The sequence below is a fragment of the Bison bison genome, unplaced genomic scaffold, assembly GCF_000754665.1.
Source record: "Bison bison bison isolate TAMUID 2011002044 unplaced genomic scaffold, Bison_UMD1.0 scf7180017864390, whole genome shotgun sequence".
NCBI classification, from domain to species: domain Eukaryota; kingdom Metazoa; phylum Chordata; class Mammalia; order Artiodactyla; family Bovidae; genus Bison; species Bison bison.
Window position 1 is genome coordinate 5,393,029 of NW_011494962.1, and position 24,535 is coordinate 5,417,563.

The following is a 24,535-nucleotide window of genomic DNA, read 5'->3' on the forward strand; positions in this document are numbered from 1 at the left end:
TCATGTATGGATGTGAGAGTTGGACTGTGAAGAAGGCTGAGCGCCGAAGAATTTATGCTTTTGAACTGTGGTGTTGGAGAAGACTCTTGAGAGTCCCTTGGACTGCAAGGAGATCCAACCAGTCCATTCTGAAGGAGATCAGCCCTGGGATTTCTTTGGAAGGAACGATGCTAAAGCTGAAACTCCAGTACTTTGGCTACCTCATGTGAAGAGTTGACTCATTGGAAAAGACTCTGATGCTGGGAGGGATTGGGGGCAGGAGGAGAAGGGGACAACAGAGGATGAGATGGCTGGATGGCATCACTGACTTGATGGATGTGAGTCTGGGTGAACTCCGGGAGTTGGTGACGGACAGGGAGGCCTGGCTTGCTGCGATTCATGGGGTCGCAAAGAGTCGGACACGACTGAGCGACTGATCTGATCTGCAAAATGTTCCAAAGTGTTTAGACATTCACTTGAGGAAAATTCAATCATCACACCACAGTTGGTCAGGATTGATTGCAATTACAGCAACAGTTTTTATTTTTTATATTTTAACTTTTATCTCTTAACAGTCAATCTGAATTACAGAGTAGTAATTAGTAGAAGTTTCCAGAACAGTTGCCTCCTTTGAAGTAAATTGTTACAAACCAGATTTCAGTCTCTTCCAGTTTAGGGCAAATTGCATTTAAACTGATGGTCACAATTACCGTAGTCTTTCTGTTCCATTCGAAGGCTCAGCTTTTATGTGGGTGCAGAAGCTACTATGTCCCTTAGAACTAAATGATGTCTGAAGCTAGTGATAGTCTCTTCATTCAATGCAAATTTTGAAGATTTTGACTGGGAATTAGAAAAGGAAAAGGTCACCCTACATGCTGCTCTGCAGTAGCATTCACCCTAATGTTGATCTGTAGAGCACAGTGAGAGGACATCCCCGGATGCAGTCTTTCACTCAGGTCTAGCACCAACTGATCCAGACATTCATTGTTGATAGAAAACTCTAGAGTCATCTAGTTGTAGCATTTCTGAGTCCTTGGAGTTGTTTACTATATTTCTATCTTGTTGGAAGCTTATGGAGAATGAACCTAATCAGAGAAGCAAAACACCATTATGGAGAGAGAAGCAGAAAAATATTCCGGTGGCAAATAAAGTAATTTTATTTCACTTGATGTTTCACTGTGTTGGTGACCTCAGTAATGGCATGATGATATTTTTCTGAAGCCGACTTGAATTCCACCAGGTGCTTCTCATAACTTTTGATGGCTGCTTGAAGCTGTGTTTTCTCCACTGCTCCCAGGATGGCCCGGATGATCATATCTATCCCAAGGCCAAGAACAGCGACTCCTATGCTACCAAGGAGAGACGCACCAATCTGAGCTAGCACAGTGACCAACTTGTTAATTATGCCAGTTGTGACATTTGAGCCCACAAGTTTAACAGCCACTGCACTGGCGGCAGAAGTGGCTTCTCCTAGGATGACTGAAATAACCTTCTGTACTATCGCAATTTTCTCGGTTTCTCTTTCCTTAATATCCTGAAGTTTTCTATAAAGAGTTGGCTCTAGTTTATCTTTTAGTGCTTCATCCACCTTTTGCAATTCTTTTTGGATGTTCATCATGGCTTGGATGATGATATCACAGTTTTCTTTGATGGTCCCGTCTCCTTTCATTTCAATGGAAGGTAACATACACCCTAAGTGCGTGTTTAAAACCCCAATCAGCTTATTGGTGGCATGGAAGCTGTCAGATAAGCAGTCAAGGAGCTCCTGGTGAAGACGGTTTACTTCTTGTCGCCTTTTTGGGTTCTCTGGATAGAGGAAGTCACTTTGAGCCATATTTCAATACGGTCTCTGAAAAATACAATAGGAAGTCTTTACTAAAAATCTTGAAAAATATCTGCTGGTTGCATAGATTTGACCAGGAACTCTTTTACTATGTGGATAAAAAAGTAGTATGCTACCTAAGGAATTTCTCAGAAAACTCAGCATGTTCTTCAAAACCATTTTTTGAAATGTGAAGTCACTGTATGAAAATATGGGTAACGTAGTGCAACCCATGGGTGCATTAATTATGGCATTAGATCTTGTGATGGGGAGATTCCTAGATGGTACAGATTTGTGTTGGTCTAACATCTGATTACGGAGAAGACAATGGCACCCCACTCCAGTGTTCTTGCCTGGAGAATCCCAGGGACGGGGGAGCCTAGTGGGCTGCCATCTATGGGGGTCACACAGAGTCAGACACAACTGAAGCGACTTAGCAGCAGCAGCAGCAGCAACATCTGATTATTAATAGATGTGATTATTTCCAAGTAATATTTAATAATGTATTTGAAATGGTTAGCTCTTGATTACCAGTGCTTCTTAATTTCTTCAACCTATAGTCACCACTTTGAATAGACCTACCAAATTGATTTTCTAATATTTGAAATTAGTAGGGTTAGAAGAATATTAAGATCTCTGAGTTTGCAGGGCAATAGCTAATTTTATTTATGCACTTATCTTATTATTTGAGTGGTTATTCTATTCACATGGTTTAAAAAGTATATAGCGTATATAGTATATGTAGTTTAAAGTATAACATATGCTCTGTTATTTTAAAATATTAAAAAAGAAATCAAAACACTTTATATCTTTACAGGCAAATATTTGCACTCCAAAACCTAAGCATCCAGAGGCAACACATGTAACAATAGAATGTTTACAAAAAGATCCTCGTGATAAAAGTATGTTTGCAAGATTGCTTAAAGTCTCACTTGCAGAGGCAGTCATGCTGGTGGGAGGGACAGGGCAGTTATGAATATCTCTCTGGTTCTCTATTTGCAAAGCTTTTAAGTTAAATTCTTTAGAGTTGTCTTTACTGCACTTGGCCATTATTCAGATAAGCTAGAGTTGGCCTCAGAAAGAAGATAATACCATACCAGAAAGGTATTAAGGAATAAGTAGCAAGAATCCACCATAGGGGGAAAAAAAGAGTACACCATAGAATGAATAAGCCTGATGTTTATATCCTGCTTGTGTTTGTACTTTTGGCTCAGAGAAAGGAGGAACAAGTGACACTCTTCTGAGTGAACGTGGGAGAAAGTTTGGACCCAGTGAGAACAATGTTCCTCGGTATGCGCACTTTGAGTAGTCTTTCTACGTACCTGACATTGATTTTTTTGTTTGAACTCGGGAGAGAAGAATAAGAAAATGGAGTCCTTTTTACCTGTGTAGGATCTGGCATATTCTCATTGAGAAAACAACATCCTGATTAATTGGGGCCCTATCTTTCTGTGACCATGGTTTTGGATATTTATAGTGTATTTCCAGTGCTCTTGCCTGGAAAGTCCCATGGACGGAGGAGCCTGGAGGGCTGCAGTCCATGGAGTCGCTACGAGTCGGACACAACTGAGTGACTTCACTTTCACTTTTCACTTTCATGCAATGGAGAAGGCAATGGTGACCCACTCCAGTGTTCTTGCCTGGAGAATCCCAGGGACAGGGGAGCCTGGTGGGCTGCCATCTATGGGGTCGCACAGAGTTGGACACGACTGAAGCGACTTAGCAGCAGCAGCATGGTATTTCTAAGCCTGGATATTGGGAACCTTGGAAGCATGGGATAAAGGAATGAAGATATTTTCTCTCAGGAAAGTAAACATGAATATAACCTATCCTCCATGTTAGAAAGATACAATATGGAAACGGAAATGGGAAATTTTTGAAAAACAGATTAGGAACATTATTATTTTTGCTCTTAGTTTTAGAAAAATGCACTAGTACCCCAGATGGAGTAAATTGTATCATGGCCAGAAATTAATTTTTATCTTTGATTTAGATATAGTACACACACACACACACACCAGACACAAATGTCCACAAATCAGTAAATAGAAAACATCTCAATTCTGTTTAAAGAAATTGTTTGTTGAGTGAGTGAAGTGAGTGAAAGTCATTCAGTCGTGTCCAACTCTTTGCCACCCCATGGCCTATACAGTCCATGAAGTTCTCCAAGCCAGAATACTGGAGTGGGTAGCCGTTCCTTCTCCAGGAGACTGTCCCAACCCAGGGATTGAACCCAAGTCTTCCACATTGCAGGCAGATTCTTTACCAGCTGAACCACAAGAGCTATTAAATATTCCCCAAACTCACTATTGGGTTGCAAACTGTAGTTTGCTAACCACAAACTATTACTTTGCTTTTGCTTTTTTTCTCCTAGAAATTTTACATTAAACCTTTTTGTTGTTGTTCCTAGTATTCAGATCTTTTCATAAAGTGAAAACTCTAGTTTCTGGCTTTGAGCTCTAAAGATCATAGACTATATCCCCATTCAGAAATTTAGGTGAGAAGAGTCTTTCATACCCTGAACAAGTGAAAAATTTCTCTAAAAACTATCATGTGCCATTATTTGAAGGCATAACTTTTAGAAAAGGTGTGTGGTTCTATTTACCTGAAGATAAATACTTGGAGAGATAACTTTCCCCCTTGATAAGAGGTTAAATGCTTCCAAGTAGTCAGTTGCTTTTCAATTAATTCATTGTTTTAACACAGCTTGACAAATTAATCATAAAGTACATTTGAAAGACTAGACTTTTCCTTTCCTAGACATTGAAGCACCTTAAAAACACAGTATGAACCAGTGTTGTACCAGGTGCAAGAGTAGATGGAATTATGGAGCAAAATAGTCCCCAAAGAAGACCCTGATATATGTTTGATTTAATATATATGTAGACACTCAAATCAGTAATAATTGAAATTAGTATTCCATAAATGATTCTGGAGTATTAAAAATTTTTAATGTTATCAGTGTAAAATTTTAAATGTTATCAGTATAGTATATGTAAAAAAAACAAGTGATACAATAGCTAGAAGAAAATAGATAATTTTTAAATGTCTGTATGGAGGGCTTCATAGGCTTAAAACCAGTGAGAATAAGTCACACAAACTTTAACAATGATTACCATGTAAAAAGAACTAAAACTGGTTAAAATGGAGGAAAAATGAAAAAATATTGATTTCTGAAGTTTAGTTGTTAATAAGGGAAGCAGTAATAATCTCATAGCTAAACACACTTTGAACAGACAGTAAAATAAGAAATAGTAATAACTCATTGATGAAAGGTTCAGTCTTACCATAAATCAGACACAGTGTTTTTTCATCTACAAAAGTAATATTCTCTTTCCTTTACATACTAAAAACCCTTGGGCATTCATTTTTATACTCTTTTTCCTGGGTTCCAGATATCCATAATTTTGTGCCAATAACAAGTCTGAGTAAGAAACATCATGATGTGCTCAGGATTATTTTTTACATCTAATGAAGACAGACTTTTATTGTCTTGAGTCAGGCTTACCTTCCTTTTTTCACTTGGGGAAGGGGACTTGACAGTTTCTTTCTGCAGAGAGATCTTCAGCAGGCATGCCACTATACTTGCCCCAGTACTGAATACAGTTTAAAACTATTTCTATCCCAACAGTGAGATAAACACTAGAGAACTAGGTGGAGGAGAGGTGGCGTTTGAAGGTGAAACCAAGGATTATGTTTTGGACAGGTGAAACTTGAAGAGCCCAATGAAGGAAGTAATTTAATAATGCAGTAGCAATTTATCTAATGGATAGTAGTACTTTACTATTATAAGGTAGCATGCTAGGCTCTGTAGAGCCTACAGAAATGAAGTAGATATGGTCCCTGCTTTTATAGAATCCTAATGTAGGCAGGAAGTTAAAGACATTTAAGACTGCAATGTCAAGTTGAAGGCAGTATGTCATACCAAATTATAGATAGAGGTGGTGCATGCCTTCTGCAAACTCATTTAAAAGAACTCACACTTTGAAGTAAGATACATCATATGGTGTCACTTATAAATGGGAATCTAACAAAATGGTTTATGTGACCTTATTTACAAAACAGAGATAGAGTCACAGATGCAGAAGATAATCTTATAGTTACCTGGGGTAAAGGGAGGGGAAGGATAAACTGGGAGATTGGGATTGACATAGATATACTACTATATTTAAAATAGATAAGTAATAAGCATATGCTGTATCTCACAGGGAACTCTACCCCATATTATGTAATGACCTATGTGGGAAAAGAATCTAAAAAAGAGTGGAGATATTTATATAACCAATTCACTTTTCTGTACAGCAGAAACTAACACAACATTGTAAAGAAAGAAAAGAAGAAAGTGAAGTCACTTAGTCGTGTCTGACTCTTTGCGGCCCCATGGACTGTAGCCTACCAGGCTCCTCAGTGGGTGGAATTTTCCAGGCAAGAGTACTGGAGTGGGTTGCCATTTCCTTTTCCAACATTGTGGATCAGCTTTATTCCAATAAAAGTTGAAAAAACAAAAAAAACCCTCACGCTTTAATAATATTGACCTTGGGGCCATGTGGAGACATCCAATTATCTAGGGAAATGACTTGTACCCTTTCAAACTGATGCTCTTAGATACATGCTTGATATTTAAAGGACAGGTTATACACCATTTGGAGAAGGAAATGGCAACCCACTCCAGTACTCTTGCCTGGAAAATCCCATGGATGGAGAAGCCTGGTAGACTACAGTCCATGGAATTGCAAAGAGTCGGATACGACTGAGCGACTTCACTTTTTATACACCATTTGGAAAATCTTAGTTGGCAATGGGAAGCATTTGCACTACTGCCCATGACAATTTAGCTCTGACACTTGAATTGCTCCCTTCCCTCAGCAAAACGAAAAAGATCTGCCATCAGATGGAGTCACCTTTCTTAAAGATCACAGTTGTTACTCAGGCATGCCTCAAGTGATATCTTACCAACAATATGTAGTACTGTGCCCAAGAGGAATTCTGGGCCATATACTTTCCTCTATCTTATTGCATTTCAGGTTTGACCTTTTAAATACTGACTTTAAAATTCAATCTTTTAAAATAATTTTAAAGTCATTTAAAAAATGATTTTTAAAGTTCAGCATCAGCAGGCAACTAAGTGGTGTATTTAATCCAGCTCCGATCAGCAGCATCTTCTGTATGGCAGATGTCGACTTTACACTATTTTTTATCACATGATAGTGCTTCTTATTAGCAATGGGCAGTTACCATTCACTTCTGTACAGCCTACTTTGAGCTGCTATTTGAGCATTTTTTTGTAGTGGTTCATGAAATAGAAAGAGCCCTGTGCAGCCTGATGGGGAATTGCTAACCAGTAGGTGGAGTGCTTGGCTTCTGGCACGTTAATTTCACCCCAGCCTTTACTAAAGTAGCTGTGCTTTCTCTGCTGCTGTATTTGGGCTGTGGGTGGGTAAAATTTTGTGTGATAAGAGAGTTGTGTTGCTAAAACAGTTTGGAAATCACATGTGTTTTGGCTTATTTTATTTAAAAAAAGGAAGTAGACAAATCTTGAAGCTACAGCTCGTATTAGGGACTTGGAATGAAAACAAAGACTAGCTTCAGATGGATTCTTATTGAACCTAACTCATCAATTTTGTTGAAATTACAAGTAAACATTCATAATTAAAGAACATGTAAGAAATGGTAGAAATATACTGATGATTTTATCTAAAAGTTAATTTTGTGATACTGCACTTCCCTGGTGGCTTAGATGGTAAAGAATCTGTCTGCAATGCAGGAGACCTGGGTTCGATCCCTGGATCAGGAAGATCCCACGGAGAAGGGAATGGCTACTGATGATTGTATCTAAAAGTTAATTTAGTGATGTGACAGTTGTTTTAGTTTTTCAGGAAAGGAACCACCTTAAAAATAAAAGTATATTGATTATCAAATATGTAGATAAATAATTCTCAGGATACTTTTGTGAATTACGTAGTGCATTGACTGTCCAGTGCTATAGGAATTTAAACAGAAATTTTAGGACCGAGATTATTAGAGGAAGATTCATGGAGAAAGTGACAGGTGATTGTGCTTTGATAGCTGGTAAAATTATAACACGAAGAAATTAAAAGATTTGATAAAACTTTTAAAAAGTTTATAGCAATAATATATAAACACTTTAATATCCATAAGGAAAAACATCTATAAACCTACCATCTTGTTTTTTTGAATTATTCCTTTCCAAAATTTATTTAAAGGCAAAAGTGCTTTTACAAAGTTGTGATAATAGTATAAATAAAATTTCATCTTATATTAATTTAAATACTTCCCCCTATTTCTAGTTTTATAATTATTGTATTGGTTATATAAAATATACATATTTATATTTTATAAAATATTTCATATATATTTACCATAATTTACTAAATCCTTAATTGTTTCACTATCTTAATATAAGTATTTTAATACACATGATCCTTTTTCTCTCAATTATCTGGATTATTTCCTCAGGGTAAATTTCCAGAGGAAGTTCGAATCATATAAACATATAATTTATATAATTAATAGGAATAAAAATTTATATTACTTTTGATATGTACTGCAAGTGCCTTGCAAAAACTTTTCCACCTACATCAAAAGTTAATTTTTACAGCAGGACACTGGGTATGTTTCAGTCAAAGACAATTCTGTTAAATATTACTGATTTGAGAAGCATAAGGTCAAATTTCAGAGAGTTCTTGCTTTTGTGGAAATGTATCCTGAAAAAGTTAGTGATGAAATGACACTGAAATTTGCTTACAAATGATCTAGAAGGGAGATTGGAGTAGGTTCATAGAGGTAATAAGATCAACCTTATACTGATAATTTTTGAAGCTGGATTATGGGTATACAGGAGTTTATCATTGTCTTCACTTCTGTGTATGTTTGGACTTTTCCCATAATAACAATTAAAAATAGGAAGAAAGAAAGAAAGCAAAGACCCTTTCTTAGCTTCTGATGTCTGGTCATTAGTGCTCTCTAAGCTTCTGCCTTTCTCCATGCTGTCTCTGTTCCTCACTATCCATATTGGGTCTGCTGTACTGCGAGGTTCACTTATCTGGGAGTGTGGGTTTAGGGTATGGGTGAAATCAGAAGCTTTTCAGGAGAAAATAACAGCTACTAACTAGTTCTGAGCCTCCTTTAAATCAAAACCATGGCCTTTAATTTAAAAAAAGTTGATCATGCTGTGATGATACTCTGATATAAAAATTGTTTAAAATAATATTTCTGGCCAGAAAGCAGAATATTGAGGTCGTTCACCAGCATTTATCAGATGCTCACTTGAGAACCTCTGCCATTTGCCTTGAGTAAACAAAGTTCCTTGCCCTCAAGAAGATATCAGTCTATTTGGAGACACATAGCAAATGCCCAGTGGTATTTAAATGTAATAGAACTTATGAAGGAACATAAGCACTAGACATTAACTAGAATTAGATCACACATTCATTCTTCTAACGGTACTGAATCATGAATGTTAAAGACATAAAAGATGTTACAACCCATATAAACAGCACATTTTCACACACAGGTGTCCTTTCATCCTTATTCTTTTCTAAAATTGATGTCTTTACCTACTTTATCTTCCCTGCTGACTTAATTATATAAGCTGTTAATTTTCTTCTTTTTTGGTATTTTCAGAGACATAAATGATCACCAGGAACATGTCATGGGATCCACTTAAAGTTGTTTTGTTGCTTTATTATATTTATAGCTAGGATTCAAGTCTAGCATATTACTGTAGATACCTTTTAATGTGGAGAAGCAGAGTATTATATCAATACTAACAGAAATACCCATATTGCTTACCTTGCTGTGTTTCTGAGGCCAGTGGTCCCAGCAGTTGTTTAGGAGTAGTTGTTGTGCTTTTTCATCTGGTTTCATCTGGATGTTTCTAATGGAATGTGATGACTTACAGGCTTTGTTAGTCTCTGCTGGGTCCCTCTGCCTGTCTGGTTTATTGACTGTTTCTACATGATTTAGTTCTCAGAATTCTTTTACCTTCTTTATTAGTATAAAATTGGTATGTGTTAAGTAATATTGGACTGCAAGGAGATCCAACCAGTCCATCCTAAAGGAAATCAGTTCTGAATATTCACTGGAAAGACTGATGCTGAAGCTGAAACTGCAGTACTTTGGCCACCTGATGCAAAGAACTGACTCATTGTAAAAGACCCTGATGCTGGGAAAGATTGAAGGCAGGGGGAGAAGGGGACGACAGAAGGTTAGATGGTTGGATGGCATCACTGACTCAATGGACATGGGTTTGGATGGACTCTGGGAGTTGGTAATGGACAGGGAGGCCAGGCGTGCTGCAGTCCATGGGGTCACAAAGAGTCGGACATGACTTAATGACTGAACTGAACTGAATATAATTTGAAAGACTCATACAAAGATAAAACATTAAATTTTTTATTCTTTAATGGACTTTTAATTTGAAAAATGCTGTCCAACTGAGCTAATTTGATTCAGTAGAGAAGATGCCTCTTTGATTGAAACTCTCAGAATTTTGAGGTCCCATCATGTCAGCTATTTATTTACTTTATTAAATTTATTTTGGCTTCTGTTGCCTTTTGTACCTCCTGTTGCTGATTGCTCTAAGTTCTCAAGACATATGGATAGAGATATTTTCAGCCAAATGTGTTTTGTGTGTGTGTGTGTGTTTGTGCTCTTCTTTCCTGGCTGGAAGTTCTACTCTTTGTTACTATCTTCTGTGTTATCTCGGTTAATCATCTTGACTCCTTTCCCTTAAAGCTTAGATCAGAGTCTCCCATGCTTCTTCCTCTAGATTCTGTCCTAATCTCTATTGATTCCTCTACAGTAGAGATACATCAGAAACAGGAAAATCACTCAACCTCAATAATTTAGTGGAAACACCATGGGCTTTAGAGTTGGACAGTCCCTATTTTGTGTATAGGGGCTTCCCTGGTGGCTCAGATGGTAAAGAATCTGCAGTGCGGGAGACCTGGGTTCAGTTCCTGGGTTGGGAAGATCCCCTGGAGAAGGGAATGACAACCTACTTCACTATTCTTGCCTGGAGAATCCCATGGACAGAGAAATCTGGCAGGTTATAGTCCATGGGTTGCCAGAATCGGACGACTTAGCGACTAAATCACTAAGACAATAGGGTATAGAGGTTGAATGTCTAGTCTGAAGGGGACACCTTAGTTCTAGGAAATTTGTCCACCCAGAAAAAGGACTTACTACTACCAGTTCATTTCATTTTTTCAATAATCAATAGAAATCTAGATTTCTATGTTTCATTTTAAATTTGCAACTGATAACGAATTGTGGTAAGTCAAACAAAGCATATCTGGTTAGATTTTTCCTGTGAATTGTCAGTTTGTGACTCTTTGACAAAAATATTGAGATCAAATATGAAACCATTAAAATTGTCTAGATGAGAGTTCACCGGAATAGTAGTTACGAGAATGGAAGGGAGGGGGTGGATTGAAATAAGTTCAAAGAGAGTTAACAAGTTTTAGGGACTGATTCAGTATGGTGAAGAGAAAAGGAAAATAGATTTTGAGCCTCAACAATGAGGCAAGGATTAAGAGGAGAATGTTTTTGGAGTAGATGAGTGCAGTTTGGGATAATTATATGACATATACTGATATAGTTACTATATGATGACCAGTAGGTAATTGGAAATTTAGATCTGGAGATCAGGAGAATGTCCAAGGCTATGCTGGGAGATTTAGGAGTCATCTGCACATGGATGATATTTATAATTAATGGGGACAGGTGAGATCTTTTTTAAAGAAATAATTTAGCCTTTATTTATTAATATTTAGGCTTCACTGGGTCTTTGTTGCTGTGCACAGGCTTTCTCTAGTTGCAGCGAGTAGGGGCTACTTTCTAGTTGCAGTACACAGACTTCTCACTGCAGTGGCTTCTCTTGTGGCTCCCGGGCTCGAGAGCACAGGCTCAGTAGTTTTGGCACTTGGACTTAGCTGCTCCATGGCATGCTCCATAGCATCCCCAGATCAGGGATTGAACTTGTGTCCCCTACACTGGCAGGCAGATTCTTTACCACTGGACCATGAGGGAAATCCCCAGGTGAGGTCTTGAAGCGAAAAAGTACAGAATATGAGGGAGGCCAAAGACAGCCTTGCTGAGCTTAGGAGACTGGAAAGAACTTGCTGGTATAAGGAAGAAAAGCCTTTAAAATGAGCAAATTCTTGGAGAGGATGTAGAAGGACCAGGTTTGTACAGCATTGTGGAGCCTCTGAAGGAGAAAAACTTGAAGTAGGAAGAGGTATTCAGCAATTTTAAATAAGGCAGAGAATTCAAGATGTTTGTGTGTGTTAGTCAGTCACGTCAACTCTTTGCGACCCCGTGGGCTACAGCCTGCCAGGCTCCTCTGGCCATGGAATTTCCCAGGCAAGAATACTGGAGTGGTTGCCAGTTCCTTCTCCAGGGTATCTTCCTGACCCAGGGATTGAACTCAGGTCTCTTGCAGGCAGATTCTTTACCATCTGAGCTGTAAATAGGCCAAGAAAATTTATGGTTAGAAGTTATTGGTGCCCTGTAAGAAAATAATGAGGGATATAAACAAATTATTGTTGTTGTTCAGTCACTAAGTCATGTCTGACTCTTTGTGACCCCAGGGAGTGTAACCTGCCAGGTAACTCTCCATGGAATTCCCCAGCAAGAGTACTGGGAAATGCTGGAGTGCGTTGCTTTTTCCTCCAACAGAGAATCTTCCCAGACCAGGGATGGAACCCACATCTCCTACATTGGCAGGTGGATTTTTTTTTTTTTTAACCACTGAGCCACGAGGGAAGGCTAGAAATAAATGACAATAATGTGAAGAATTTCTCTCTTGGGAAATTTGAGAATTAAAGGAAGGAACGAGATGGGATCATTACTTAAAGGGAAATTCAGTTCAGTTCAGTTCAGTCGCTCAGTCGTGTCCGACTCTTTGTGACCCCATGATTTTGGGGTCAAACATTTTTCTTTTTTAAACTGAGTAGGGGGAATTCCTTGGTTGTCCAGTGATTAGGTCTTCATGATTCCACTGCAGGGGGTACAGGTTTGATCCCTGCTGCTGCTGCTGCTGCTGCTGCTAAGTCGCTTCAGTCGTGTCCGACTCTGTGCAACCCTTGGTTGGGAACTAAGATCCTGCATGCCATGCAGCATGATCAAAATAGAAAATAAAATATAAACTAAGTAGGGCAGTTTTTGGCTGCACTGTGTAGCTTGTGGGATCTCAGTTCTGTGACCAGGGATTGAACCCAGGCCACAGTGGTAGTGAAAGCCTGGAATCTTAACCAACTGAATAGGAAAATGAGTATATTCATAGTCAAAGGAGAAGGACAAATGAAGAGGGAGAGATGGAGGATACAAGATGTATTAGTCAACTTGGGCTGCCATAACAAAATACCATAGCCTTGCAGCTTAATCAACAGGAATTATTTTCTCATAGCTCTGGAGGCTGAGAAATCTCAAATCGAAGTATGGGTCTGTTCAGTTTTTGGTGAGGGCTCTCTTCCTGATTTGCAGTCAGTCACATTCTTGCTGCAGTCTGACAAGGTGGAGAGAGTGAGGGAGGGTGCTCTCTGATGTCTCTCTTACAAGGATACTAATCCTGCCATATCAGGGCCTTATAACTTCATTTAACCTTAATTACCTCCTAATAGGCCCTGTTTCCAAATACAATCATACTGGAAATTAGAATGTCAACCTACTGGATTTCAGAAGGACATATTCATAGCATAGTTCAGTTCATAGCACAAAAGGAAGAGAGGGGGTGGTCGATAGAGCATAATTCTAGAGAAAATATCAAAAGAGGACTGTGAACATTGGTTATAGATATTAAAATTCCTCTCTATTGCAGAAGAGGACAATTTGTGATGAAAGGACATTTTTAGACAAGATAGACATTTTGGGAGTTTGGATTAGATAGCCTTGATCCTCTTTGGAATACTGCCATCTCTACCTCCCCTGTCTGCTGCTGTCTACCTTTCAGAGTTGTTTAATAGTTACTTGAGATATTCTGTTCAGGATTTTTAGCTGTAATTAATAGGAAAGACTGGATGGAGTGTGAGTGAGTATTGGTTGTTCAGTTGTATCTGACTCTTTGCAACCCCATGGACTGTAGCCCACCAGGCTCCTCTGTCCATGGGATTCTCCAGGCAAGAATATTAGAGTGGGTTCCCATGCCCTTCTCCAGTGGATCGAGAGTACTTGCTCTGTTTTAACTGGAACTAGAGTCCCTCTATGTAATCTTTAATGCTTTATCCAATCTTTCCCACTAGACTGGATGATTACTGAGGGTAATGCCTGAGTATCCATAGGTCAGCATATCCAATACGGGATCTAGCATGCAATATTTAATATGTGATTTAAAGTTTATGAAAATCCCTATTCTACTCTGCTTTAATTATTTTTGTTGCTATTTTTATTAAAGTACAAGATCATTTATGCTTGTATAGCCTTCCAACCTTTGACAGGAGTTATCCTCATGTTTATACTTTCAGTCTCCTTATGGTTGACACATGCATTTATTTGGATTCCTCCTTGTTTTACAGTGCTGAAACCTTTCTGCTGGAGAAATGTCTTCAGAATCAGAAAAGGATAAAGAGAGGTTCATTCAAGCCGCCAAAACATTCTTCTTTCACATGCAAGATCTTGCTTCCTTCACAAATGCACTCACCAAATTGTTCAACAGCAGTATGAGCACTCAGATCCTCTTGATGACTGTGAAAGAAGATGGTAATGTGAAGAATGTCTTTGAACAAATGCTCAGAATTTTTAAGGAGATGCAGTCTGTGGTGGCGGCCAAGCAGGACCCAATGCAAAGTGAACCTCTAAGTTCCAAGATTGCAACAGCTATGTTCTCTATGGTTGAGAAGAGTAACAATATAAGGGAGTTGCAACAGTCAACCAAAGAAATGTTCAAAAATGTCCAGTCACCTATCATTGCCTCTGTGCTGAATAGTGGTAACATTCTTGAGAGTTTGGAATCTTCTCTTTTACTCTTGATGAAATATCCCATCATGAATCTTCAATTAAGTGACTTCTACAGGAAAGAACAATCAGATGCCACCACATCTGAGAAAAGTCCAGGTCCATCCAAAGCCACTACAATAGATGCCTTGAAAAAGTTGCAGGATGTACTCAACATTGAGAATGCTAAGTATACTATTAAGTCAGCTGCAGATCAAATGGAACAAATTGTCAAAACTATGGGACCAATCTTAGAGGTCCTCCAAAAAGCCATAAAAGCTATGGAAACCAAGTTTTCTGTGTTTAAGAAACCCAGGAACTAGTATGAGTGCAACAGAAGTGTTCGTGCTGGTCAGAAAACCAATTCAAACCATGCAAGTTTTCATAGTACTCCCTAAGACCCTCAGTGCCAAATATGTGGTCTATTGGGATACGAATTCAAAGAGTCACCTGGCAAACCATGTACCTCAAGTTTTGCTTTATTCAAATAAAAATAAATAACCAAAGAAATCCTGCTTAAAATGGTGGTTCCAGAAAAGAATATATTGTTCAAAAAAATCAAGTATGGTATTACATTTGAGGATATTTCTAAACATTGTATTTCATCTTAAAGCATAATTGAAATAACCTTCAATTAATTTCTACTCTTAGTAATTCTATTTCTGGTTTCTACAGTGCAAAGTCTAGGTAAATATATATGTTATAACTAAATAATATTGTTCAGACCCTAGGAAACAACTTCTCTATTTTTGTCACCCATCTACCAATTTCTGTACACTTCAGTGGCTTGTCTATCATTGTGAAAGTGAAAGTGAAAGTGAAGTCGTGTCCAACTCTGCGACCTCATGGACTGTAGCCTACCATGCTCCTCCATCCATGGGATTTTCCAGGCAAGAGTATTGGAGTGGGTTGCCGTTTCCTTCTCCAGAGCATCTTCCCGACCCAGGGATTGAACCTGCGTCTCCCGCATTGTAGGCAGACGCTTTACCAGCTGAGCCACCCAGGAAATCCCCTATCATAAGCTATCACTAAATACCTTTGATATGATTTATCCAGAAGTAAAAAAGAATACTGAATGAGGAGTAATGGAATTTTCTTGCCTATGTGAATAAGACCAAAGCAGATGAGTCAGTCTTTGTTTCCTACTAAAGTCTTATGATGAGGAGATAGTAGAGGTTGAAAAATGAAAGTAACATTTTATATGGACATACAGACACACACAGACACACAGACTAACACATACACACAAAGACCTACAACTTGTTACTTGACCAAAACAGAAATAAGGTTTCTGAGATGTGCTTGATTGAATTGGGGGAAAAAAGACAGATCCATTTGCCTGCCATAAAGTCTTGGGTTCTCATGAACTGCAAATGAGTGTATGCTCTCAAGATTGCCATATTTCCCTTTATATCTAGTAGGAACTTTGTGAAGCACAAGAAAGGCAATTAAGGGCGTTAATATATTTTTTTCTTTTTAAGAAGTATGGAATTAGCTATTTTAAAAGCAGTTAACTCTAGTTCTCTTTTGGAATTTTACTTTCTGAGAATACCAGATCTTTCCTCATTTAAATATTTTCTTGTTTAAAAATCTTAAATCCCGTTTTCTCTTTCAAAAATATAAATGCTTGCTTTTCATCTATATCTCAGAGGAACTAAGCAGCCTGGACTTTCAGAATTCATGGGTATGGAGCTAGCTTTCATCTTCACCCCATTTAGCTCAATTAGTAGGCTCTTTAGAGACCTAGAGATTCCCCATCAACCCACTTATCTTGTCTACTCTCCGAAAGAAGAGTCAGAGAACATTCTTAGCTGGGAAGTTTGATTTGCACTTTTTTAAAACCTAATTGTTTGCACATAATGGGGATTCAATATATCTTTGATATTTGCTGGGTAATTAGATGTTTTACTTTATCTTCACACACATATACTTGCATTCTTAGCATATGTGCTTAAATTTGCAATGAAGGCTTAAAATCCAATTTGCCACAAAGTCTTCTGTAAATTAACATATGAGTTTAAATTCTAACTTTTGTAATAGTTTAGAAGAAATGTGTGTGCAACACCCCATTACAGGCAGTGAGTACGATTCCACTGCCATATTTCATTAACTTTCCCTTTTATTTCTCGGGTTTCTGTGTTTTCTCCCATCTGAGACTGAGACAGGCTGGGACCTGAGAGCCTTTGCTACAGTCCTGCAGTACTTGGACCTGGACACACCTCTCTTCGACCAACAAAATGCAAAGAAACTGTATGGGACTACAAATAACTGTGTGCATGTGTAGGTGGTATAAATTCTGGACCCAAAAGATACAGAGAGACCAAAAACCCAACTGCCGCATCTGAAGAGCCCTGAGCAAAAACGGTACTGCACAAGCCCCCTGCACACACCACCACCTACGGAGTGGACCAAACACCTAAGCCACCCCTCTGGCCTGACGGGTGGACACACCCCTACCCTCACCCCACACAAGAAACAGGCTTGCCCTTCCCCTCCCTCAGGGAGCAAGCAATCAAGGGAGCCTGTTGTTTGCTCCCAGGTTCCTTCTGCTGCTTCCCCGGGTGGTTCAGAGGTTAAAGCATCTGCCTGCAATGCGGGAGACCCAGGCCCAGGTTCGATCCCTCAGTGAGGAAGATCCCCAGGAGAAGGAAATGGCAACCCACTCCCTGGCCTGGAGAATCCCATGGACTGAGGAGCCTGATGGGCTACAGTCCACGGGGTCGCAGAGAGTTGGACACAATTGGACACAACTGAGCAACTTCACTTTCTTTCACTTTCCTCCTGCTGCAGCCTGGGTCCCAATAAAGTGAAAGTAAAGTCCTGTCCGACTCTTTGTGACCCCATGGACTGTAGCCCACCAGGCTCCTCTGTCCTTGGAATTTTCTAGGCAAGAGTACTGGAGTGGATTGCCATTTCCTTCTTCAGGTGATCTTCGTGACCCAGGGATCAAATCCGGGTTTCCTGCATTGCTGCTACTGCTGCTGTTGCTAAATTGCTTCAGTCGTGTCCTACTCTGTGCGACCCCATAGACTGCAGCCCACCAGGCTCCCCCGTCAGACGCTTTACTGTCTGAGCCACCAGGGAAGCCCAGTAAAGCCTTGCCTGAATTTCTTGTCTGGTCTCTAGACAATTTCTGTTGATTGGGGATGGCCAAGAACCCTGGTTGATAACAAGACTACACTAGTTTGGTCTTGAATGCTGATAAAATTCTCTAAAAAATAATAAAATTGCTTGAGAGCGGGGGAAAAAAATCTTTAAAGAAAATTCACACATTTAATATGTCCTTGGGGCTCATCAAATTCTTTAATGAAGAATTTGTCCTTTGCTAACTCAGGTATCTCTGATGTTTTCCTAATATTTGGGCTTTCCTGGTGGCTCAAACAGTAAAGAATCTGCCTGCAATGCAGGAGACCCAGATTCAATCCCTGGGTTGGCAAGATCCCCTGGAGAAGAGAATGGCAACCCACTCTAGTATTTTTACCTGGAGAATTCCGTGGACACAGGAGCTCAAGTATTTCTGATGTTATCCTAATATTTAGTATTGCTAAATAAAAAATTAGGGAAAGTCTTTGTATTTATCATAAAATTCCTTCAACTGAGACAGAAAGTTTAACTCAAATTATTAAGGCAGAAATATAATTTATCGATTTATGTGATGAAAAACTCAGGGTATCCAGTTTCAGACAGTTGGATCTAGGTGCACATGGACTGTCATCAGGATTCACTTTCTTTTCATTCTGCCGCTCCTCTTTCATTGTGTTAGCTTGGAAGGTAGACTCTCTCTTTTCATTTGCAAGAGAGCTGCTAGGGGCTCTAGGTTCATATTCTGCTTTCACTAATCTCCGCTGAAATAAAAAAGGCCACTACCCCATTCCCAGACCAAATTCCAATAAAGTACACTAATTGTATCTCACAGGCTCCAAATGAGTCATCTTCTATCCAACATGACTCCTTGTATCCATGGAGAAGAAATATACTTACAGGCCTACTCATAGGCAGTGGACTGAGCCAGTTCTATATCAGTTGATAGCTCGGCAGATTGATTCTCTATGGGTATTCAGGGTGCTTTTACGGGAATAAAGCAAAACAGGACAGGAGAGGCAAAACCGCAAGCTTCCTTTATGCTCCACTTTTGGAAAAGACGATGAGACTGGTCAAAAAGGAGAGAGAAGCAACAACCAGAGGAGTAGGGATGCACTTTCTGCTGGAAGCTGTGAAAACAAACAGAAAAAGAATTAGCGATGTTTTAGGTAACAGAGTTTTTGTTTTGTTTTGTTTTTCCTAAAAAATCTACTTCATTTCTCCTTTGGTTCGCGTCTTAAACTTAGAAAATTTGTAACAAAAAAATTTGAAACTACTGTTTTTTAAAGGTGTGTAGTCTTTTTTAATACGATGACTTTTATTTTTTTTTCTGGCCACATCATGTGGCATGTAGGATCTTAGCTCCCTGATGAAGGATCAAACTTGCATCCCCTGCACTGGAAGAGCAGTGTCGTAACCACTGGACCACCAGGGAAGGACTGAAGCTAGCTACTTTTAAAAAATGTATTCTCTCTTAGATTTTTAAATGACAACACAAGTCACTTATTTTGTAGACCATAAATTGGGTCCCAAGAGGATAAAAGGTGTACCTCAGGGTTGATGATAAAAGTTGATGGTAGAGATCTCCCGATTTTACGTCTTTATTATCATCATCAGCAGAATTATCACCATTGCCATTATCCTTATCTTCATCACCGTTATGAAAGCTAACATTGTTTAAAGACTTATTCTGTTCTGGAATCTTTTTAAGCACTTGCTGTAAATTAACTCATTTAATCCACACAACAAAACTATGAGGTATTTATCCTCATTATCCTCATTTTTTATTTGATAAAGCTGTGACAGAGATGTGAAGAAACTTGTCAAATGTCATGCATCTAGTATGCAGTGGAGGCAGCCATCAAATTTAGGCAGTCAGGTTTGAGCTATATATTTAAAAACTTTTATTTATGTAGTTATTTATGGCTGTGCTGGGTCTTCATTGCTGCATCCGGGCTTTCTCTGATTGCAGCAAGCAGGAGCTATTCCTCATTGTGGTGGGCAAACTTCTGATTGCAGGGCCTTCTCTTGTGGAGCACTGGCTCTAGAGCACAGGTACTGCAGTAGTTGTGCACGGGCTTAGTTGCTTGGCTGCCTGTGGGGTCTTCCCGGACCAGGGGTCAAGCTGGTATCCTTTGCACCACAAGGCAGACTCTCAACTCTGTATTTTTAACCACTGTATGGTCTCTACATATATTGTATGTCCAGTCATTTTTTTTTTTAATTACAAGGTAAGCAAAAAGTATTCGTACAATCCTGCTTGAGGTGTGTGTGTGTGTGTGTGTGTGTGTATAGCATACATGGACACACACTTCACGGGAGAGGTTAGCAGATGGTAAGGTGTGGCTGATGAAAGTGATATTTATTATACTAATTGGGAATACAATGGGATGAAAATATTGGATGAGACGGAGGATGGAAACCTTTAAAATATGCTCTAAAGAAAGAATGGAATCTCCTGTTCAACCAGTCTTTACTGATTATTAGTGTAGAAAAGATATTGAGATAGAAAGCCATTCAACTCTGTGATTGCCTCAGTATTTGACCATATTGTTTGATAGGATGACCAGACAATGGAGAAATATTTTTCCACCACTTTCATGTAACATATAAGATCCCTAGAGTTTCTAGGCATTTCTATTTGGAATTCTACATATACTTACAGTAAATTTCAAAACCCTAACTTTCTTAGATAAACAAATTAAGAATGAAAGCATATTTCTAAGCTTTTGTCAAAGTTTATATTAAAATTGTATTGTACTATCTGAATTCTCAAAGGGACTAGGAGCCATTAATATCACTTTAGCAGGTCATTAGAATGATTCTTATGTGTTTTCTGTTTTGTTTTCTCTTCACTGAGACTAGAGATCACAGGGACCTCTAACCCCACCCTTTCTCACCTTTCTCATTTTTTCATGGACTAAGATTCTACTGAAGAGTTTTCAGAAAATATTGATCCACAAGAAAACAATATAACAGTGAAAGATCATGATTTGGTGCTGATTAGCTTTGGTAATCAAAGAGCCTCTTGATGAGGGTGAAGGGGGAGAGTGAAAGAGCCGGCTTAAGACTAAATATTAAAAAAACCCCTAAGATCATGGCATCTGGTCCCATTAATGTATGGCAAATAGAAGAGGAAAAAGTGGAAGTAGTGACAGATTTCTTCTTCTTGAGCTCCAAAATCACTGTGGATGGTGACTGCAGCCATGAAATCAGGAGATGGTTGCTTCTTGGCAGGAAAGCGATGAAAAACCTAGACAGTGTGTTGAAAAGCAGAGACATTATTCTGCTGACAAAGGTCTGTATAGTCAAGGCTATCTATGGTCTTCCCAGTGGTCATGTACTGTTGTGAGAGCTGGACCATAAAGAAGGCAGAATGCCAAAGAATTTATGCTTTTGAACTGTGGTGATGGAGAAGACTCTTGAGAGTCCCTTGGACTGCAAGGAGATCCAACCAGTCAATCCTAAAGGATATCAGTCCTGAATATTCATTGGAAGGACTGATGTTGAAGCAGAAACTCCAACACTTTGGCCACCTGATACGAAGAACTGACTCACTGGAAAAGACCCTGATGCTGGGAAAGATTGAGGGCAGGAGGAGAAGGGGACGACAGAGGATGAGATGGCTGGATGGCATCATCAGTGCAATGAACATGAACTTGGGCAAACTCTGGTAGATAGTGAGGGACAGGGAGGCCTGGCATGCTACTGTCCATGGGGTTGCAGAGTCAGACATGACTAGGCGACTGAAAAACAACAACAAAGCTTTGGTATTGAAGCTTTACCCTTAGATGCTTGACTTTGATCATTTTTGTTACTTTCATTGGGACTCAGTTTTCTCATCTGTAAAATGAGTTTTTTACATCCCTGGGTCAGGAAGATCCCCTGGAGGAAGGCATGACAACTCTCTCCAGTATTCTTGCCTGGAGAATTCCAAGGACAGAGGAGCCTGGTGAGCTGCAGTCGATAGGGTTGCAAAGAGTCAGACACGACTGAGGTGACGTAGCACCCTGGCACAGAGCCATTAACAAATGCCCAGCTTTCACTGGCTCCATCATCTGTTCTTCCCATCATGCTTTGTGGTCCATCTCCCAGATTCATTCCATTACTTATTCTTCCATCCATTCATTTCAGATGGACACCGTACTTCAAGAAAAGCATGATGTCACAAATTGGGTAAACTACTTTGGGATAATTGAAGCCCAGAGTAAAAGAAAATAGGAAGCAGTAAGTTAATAAAATAAAGATGAAAGTCACTTAGTTGTATGACTCCAGGCCAGAATACTGGAGTGGGTAGCCTTTTCCTTCTCCAGGGGATCTCCCCAACCCAGGGATCAAACTCAGGTCTGCCACATTGCAGCATATTCTTTACCTGCTGAGCCACAAGGGAAGCCCAAGAATACTGGAGTGGGTAGCTTATCCCTCTCCAGCAGATCTTCCTGACCCAGGAATCAAACCTGGGTCTCCTGCATTGCAGGCGAATTCTTTACCAACTGAGCTAACAGGGAAGCCATGGTAATGGTAATAGTAACTAATGGTTCTAAGAGCTTTTGCATGCACTCATTCATTTTCTCTTTACCAGAATCTTATAAGGTAAGTTTTATTTATTTATTTTTAATTATTCCTATCTTACATATGAAGGAAATGAGGCACAGAGAGAATAAGCCATTTGCCTGTATTCTCACTGCTAGTAACTGGCAAGATTAACATGTAAACCCACGCTGACTGCAAACAATTGACTATATTTTTTCTAGAAGCATACTTAAGAATTTTAATTATGTGAAAGATTTTAACAAACCACACTTCTTTGTGAATCCAATAATACAGAACAGAGCATGTATTTGTGTGTCTACAGATTTTTGGCACCGATTATTTTGCTGAAAGAAGCAACATTTAAGGACAAATACCTAACATAATGTATTTTGAGTCTTCTAATGTGCATGAAGACATCTGTTTCTATGGTAACAAGTGTAGGTCACATGAGGGGTGGGAGAAGAATTAGAGGGAAAAGCTGTTCATTTATACTGTCTTTTAACAATTTTTCTTTTGCAAATTTACTTCCTTCAGTGTAGTATGCTACCAATTTGACCTCGTGACTCTCTGAAGGCAACAGATTCTTGGGAACTCTTTGAACCTGAGAACTTCAGTTACAAGTTAATGGAAGCAATTTTGAAATACCTTGAAGGACTGAGGAAGCTCTACTCTTTAATCTACTGTCTCATCGTTGGGAGAAACGCAGTGTCCCAGGCTGACCCATTTTAAAAGCCTTCATGTTGTTTTTTGCATATTGCATCTGGCAGATTAAGAGGGAACTGGGAAAGAAACGTAAGTCACTGGCTCAAATGGGACATTTTAGGATATAAAATAATGGGACTTCTCTGGTGGTCCAGTGGTTAAGACTCTGAGCTTCCAGTGCAGGGGATCTGGGTTTGGTCCCTTGGTGGGGAACTAGGATCCCACATGCCGCAGGGCACAGCCAAAAGAATAAATAAATACAAATAATATATAGACTGGTTTATGGCTTCTGCTGGTGAAAAAATTGGAAGAATAGAAAACAATCTCCTGCAAGGATTCCAGTTTCATGAGGAATTAGATATTGTGAATTCCCCAGGCTGAGGTTAGTGATTATCCAGGTGATTGGCCAGTAGTGATCTGGACAACAGCCATCTAGAAAAACAGGGCTTGAGAGTCCACTGACCTTCCTCCCTCTTCCCAGTGAAGGACTCCCAGATAAGAAAAACACGCCTTCTCCCTCCTCCCACTGTTCATGTTTGCATCAATCTAATACTGCTCCAGGATGTTGGGATAAGCAGAGTGTCACTTATCAGTTAATAGAAATGACTTCAGAAATTTGAGTACTTCCCTAGTGGCTCAGATGGTAAAGAATCTGCCTGCAATGCAGAAGATCTGGGTTTGATCACCGAGTTGGGAAGATCCCTTGGAAAAGGGAATGGCTAGGCTGAACGCCCGAGAATTGATGCTTTCACACTGTGGTGCTGGAGAAGACTGTTTAGAGTCCCTTGGGCAGCAAAGAGATCAAACCAGTCAATCCTAAAGGAAATCAACCCTGAATATTCACTGAAGTTCCAATACTTTGGCCACCTGATGTAAAAGGCCAACTCATTGGAAAGATATAAGGCAGGAGGAGAAGGGGGTGACAGAGGATGAGATGGTTGGATGACATCACCAACTCAATGGACATGAGTTTGAGCAAACTCCTGGAGATAGTGAAGGACAGGGAAGCCTGGCATGCTGCTGTCCTTAGGGTTTCAAAGAGTCAGACACTACTTAGGGACTGAACAGAGAACAACAAGAAATTCTGGGCTTCCCAGGTGGTGCTAGCAGCAAAGAAGCCACCTGCCAATGCAGGAGACACAAGGGACACAGGTTCGAGCCTGAAGTTGGGAAGGTCCCCTGGAGAAGGAAAGGCAACTCACTCCAGTATTCTTGCCTGAAGAATTTCATGGACGGAGAAGCCTGGTGGGCTATAGCCCATGAAGAGTTGGACATGACTGTGTGACTGAGCACACAGCACAGGAAAGATTTCAGAAAGCGCTTTTCCACTAAGGAATAAGAACCTCAAGAAACAAGAACAAAATAAAATACACTGCGGTGAATAGCTGAAAATATTCTGGAGTCTTGCAATTTTTTTTTTTTTTTTTTGTATGTATAACCTATAGAGATAGGTGAATAGTAGAC

General features: G+C 39.4%; 2 protein-coding genes across 3 annotated transcripts in view; both read right to left on the minus strand.

The window, feature by feature from the left end:
- Nucleotides 1-377: 377 nt before the first annotated feature.
- Nucleotides 378-18,778, minus strand: SMCO3 (single-pass membrane protein with coiled-coil domains 3). Of its 2 annotated transcripts, none has more exons than XM_010858727.1 (2): nt 18,737-18,778; nt 378-1,828 (listed from the first exon to the last, which is right to left on the minus strand). In XM_010858727.1, the coding sequence occupies exon 2, from the start codon at nt 1,811-1,813 to the stop codon at nt 1,136-1,138; it is 678 nt and encodes a 225-aa protein (XP_010857029.1). In that variant the 5' UTR covers nt 1,814-1,828; nt 18,737-18,778; the 3' UTR covers nt 378-1,135. The 2 variants fall into 2 exon arrangements, with proteins under 2 accessions (XP_010857029.1, XP_010857028.1); XM_010858726.1 differs by lacking the exon at nt 18,737-18,778 and adding an exon at nt 9,614-9,860.
- Nucleotides 18,779-18,852: 74 nt separating this feature from the next.
- ART4 (ADP-ribosyltransferase 4 (Dombrock blood group)) overlaps nt 18,853-24,535 on the minus strand; it is a 13,464-nt gene continuing 7,781 nt past the window's right edge. Inside the window, exon 4 of the mRNA XM_010858776.1 lies at nt 18,853-18,966. Within this exon, the coding sequence (XP_010857078.1) occupies nt 18,875-18,966 (92 nt within the window). The 3' untranslated portion in view covers nt 18,853-18,874. The remainder of the gene's footprint in view (nt 18,967-24,535) is intronic.

Coding starts and splice junctions, on each gene's coding strand:
- SMCO3 (XM_010858727.1), bottom strand. CDS start 1,813: ATGGCTCAAAGTGACTTCCTCTATCCAGAGAACCCAAAAAGGCGACAA.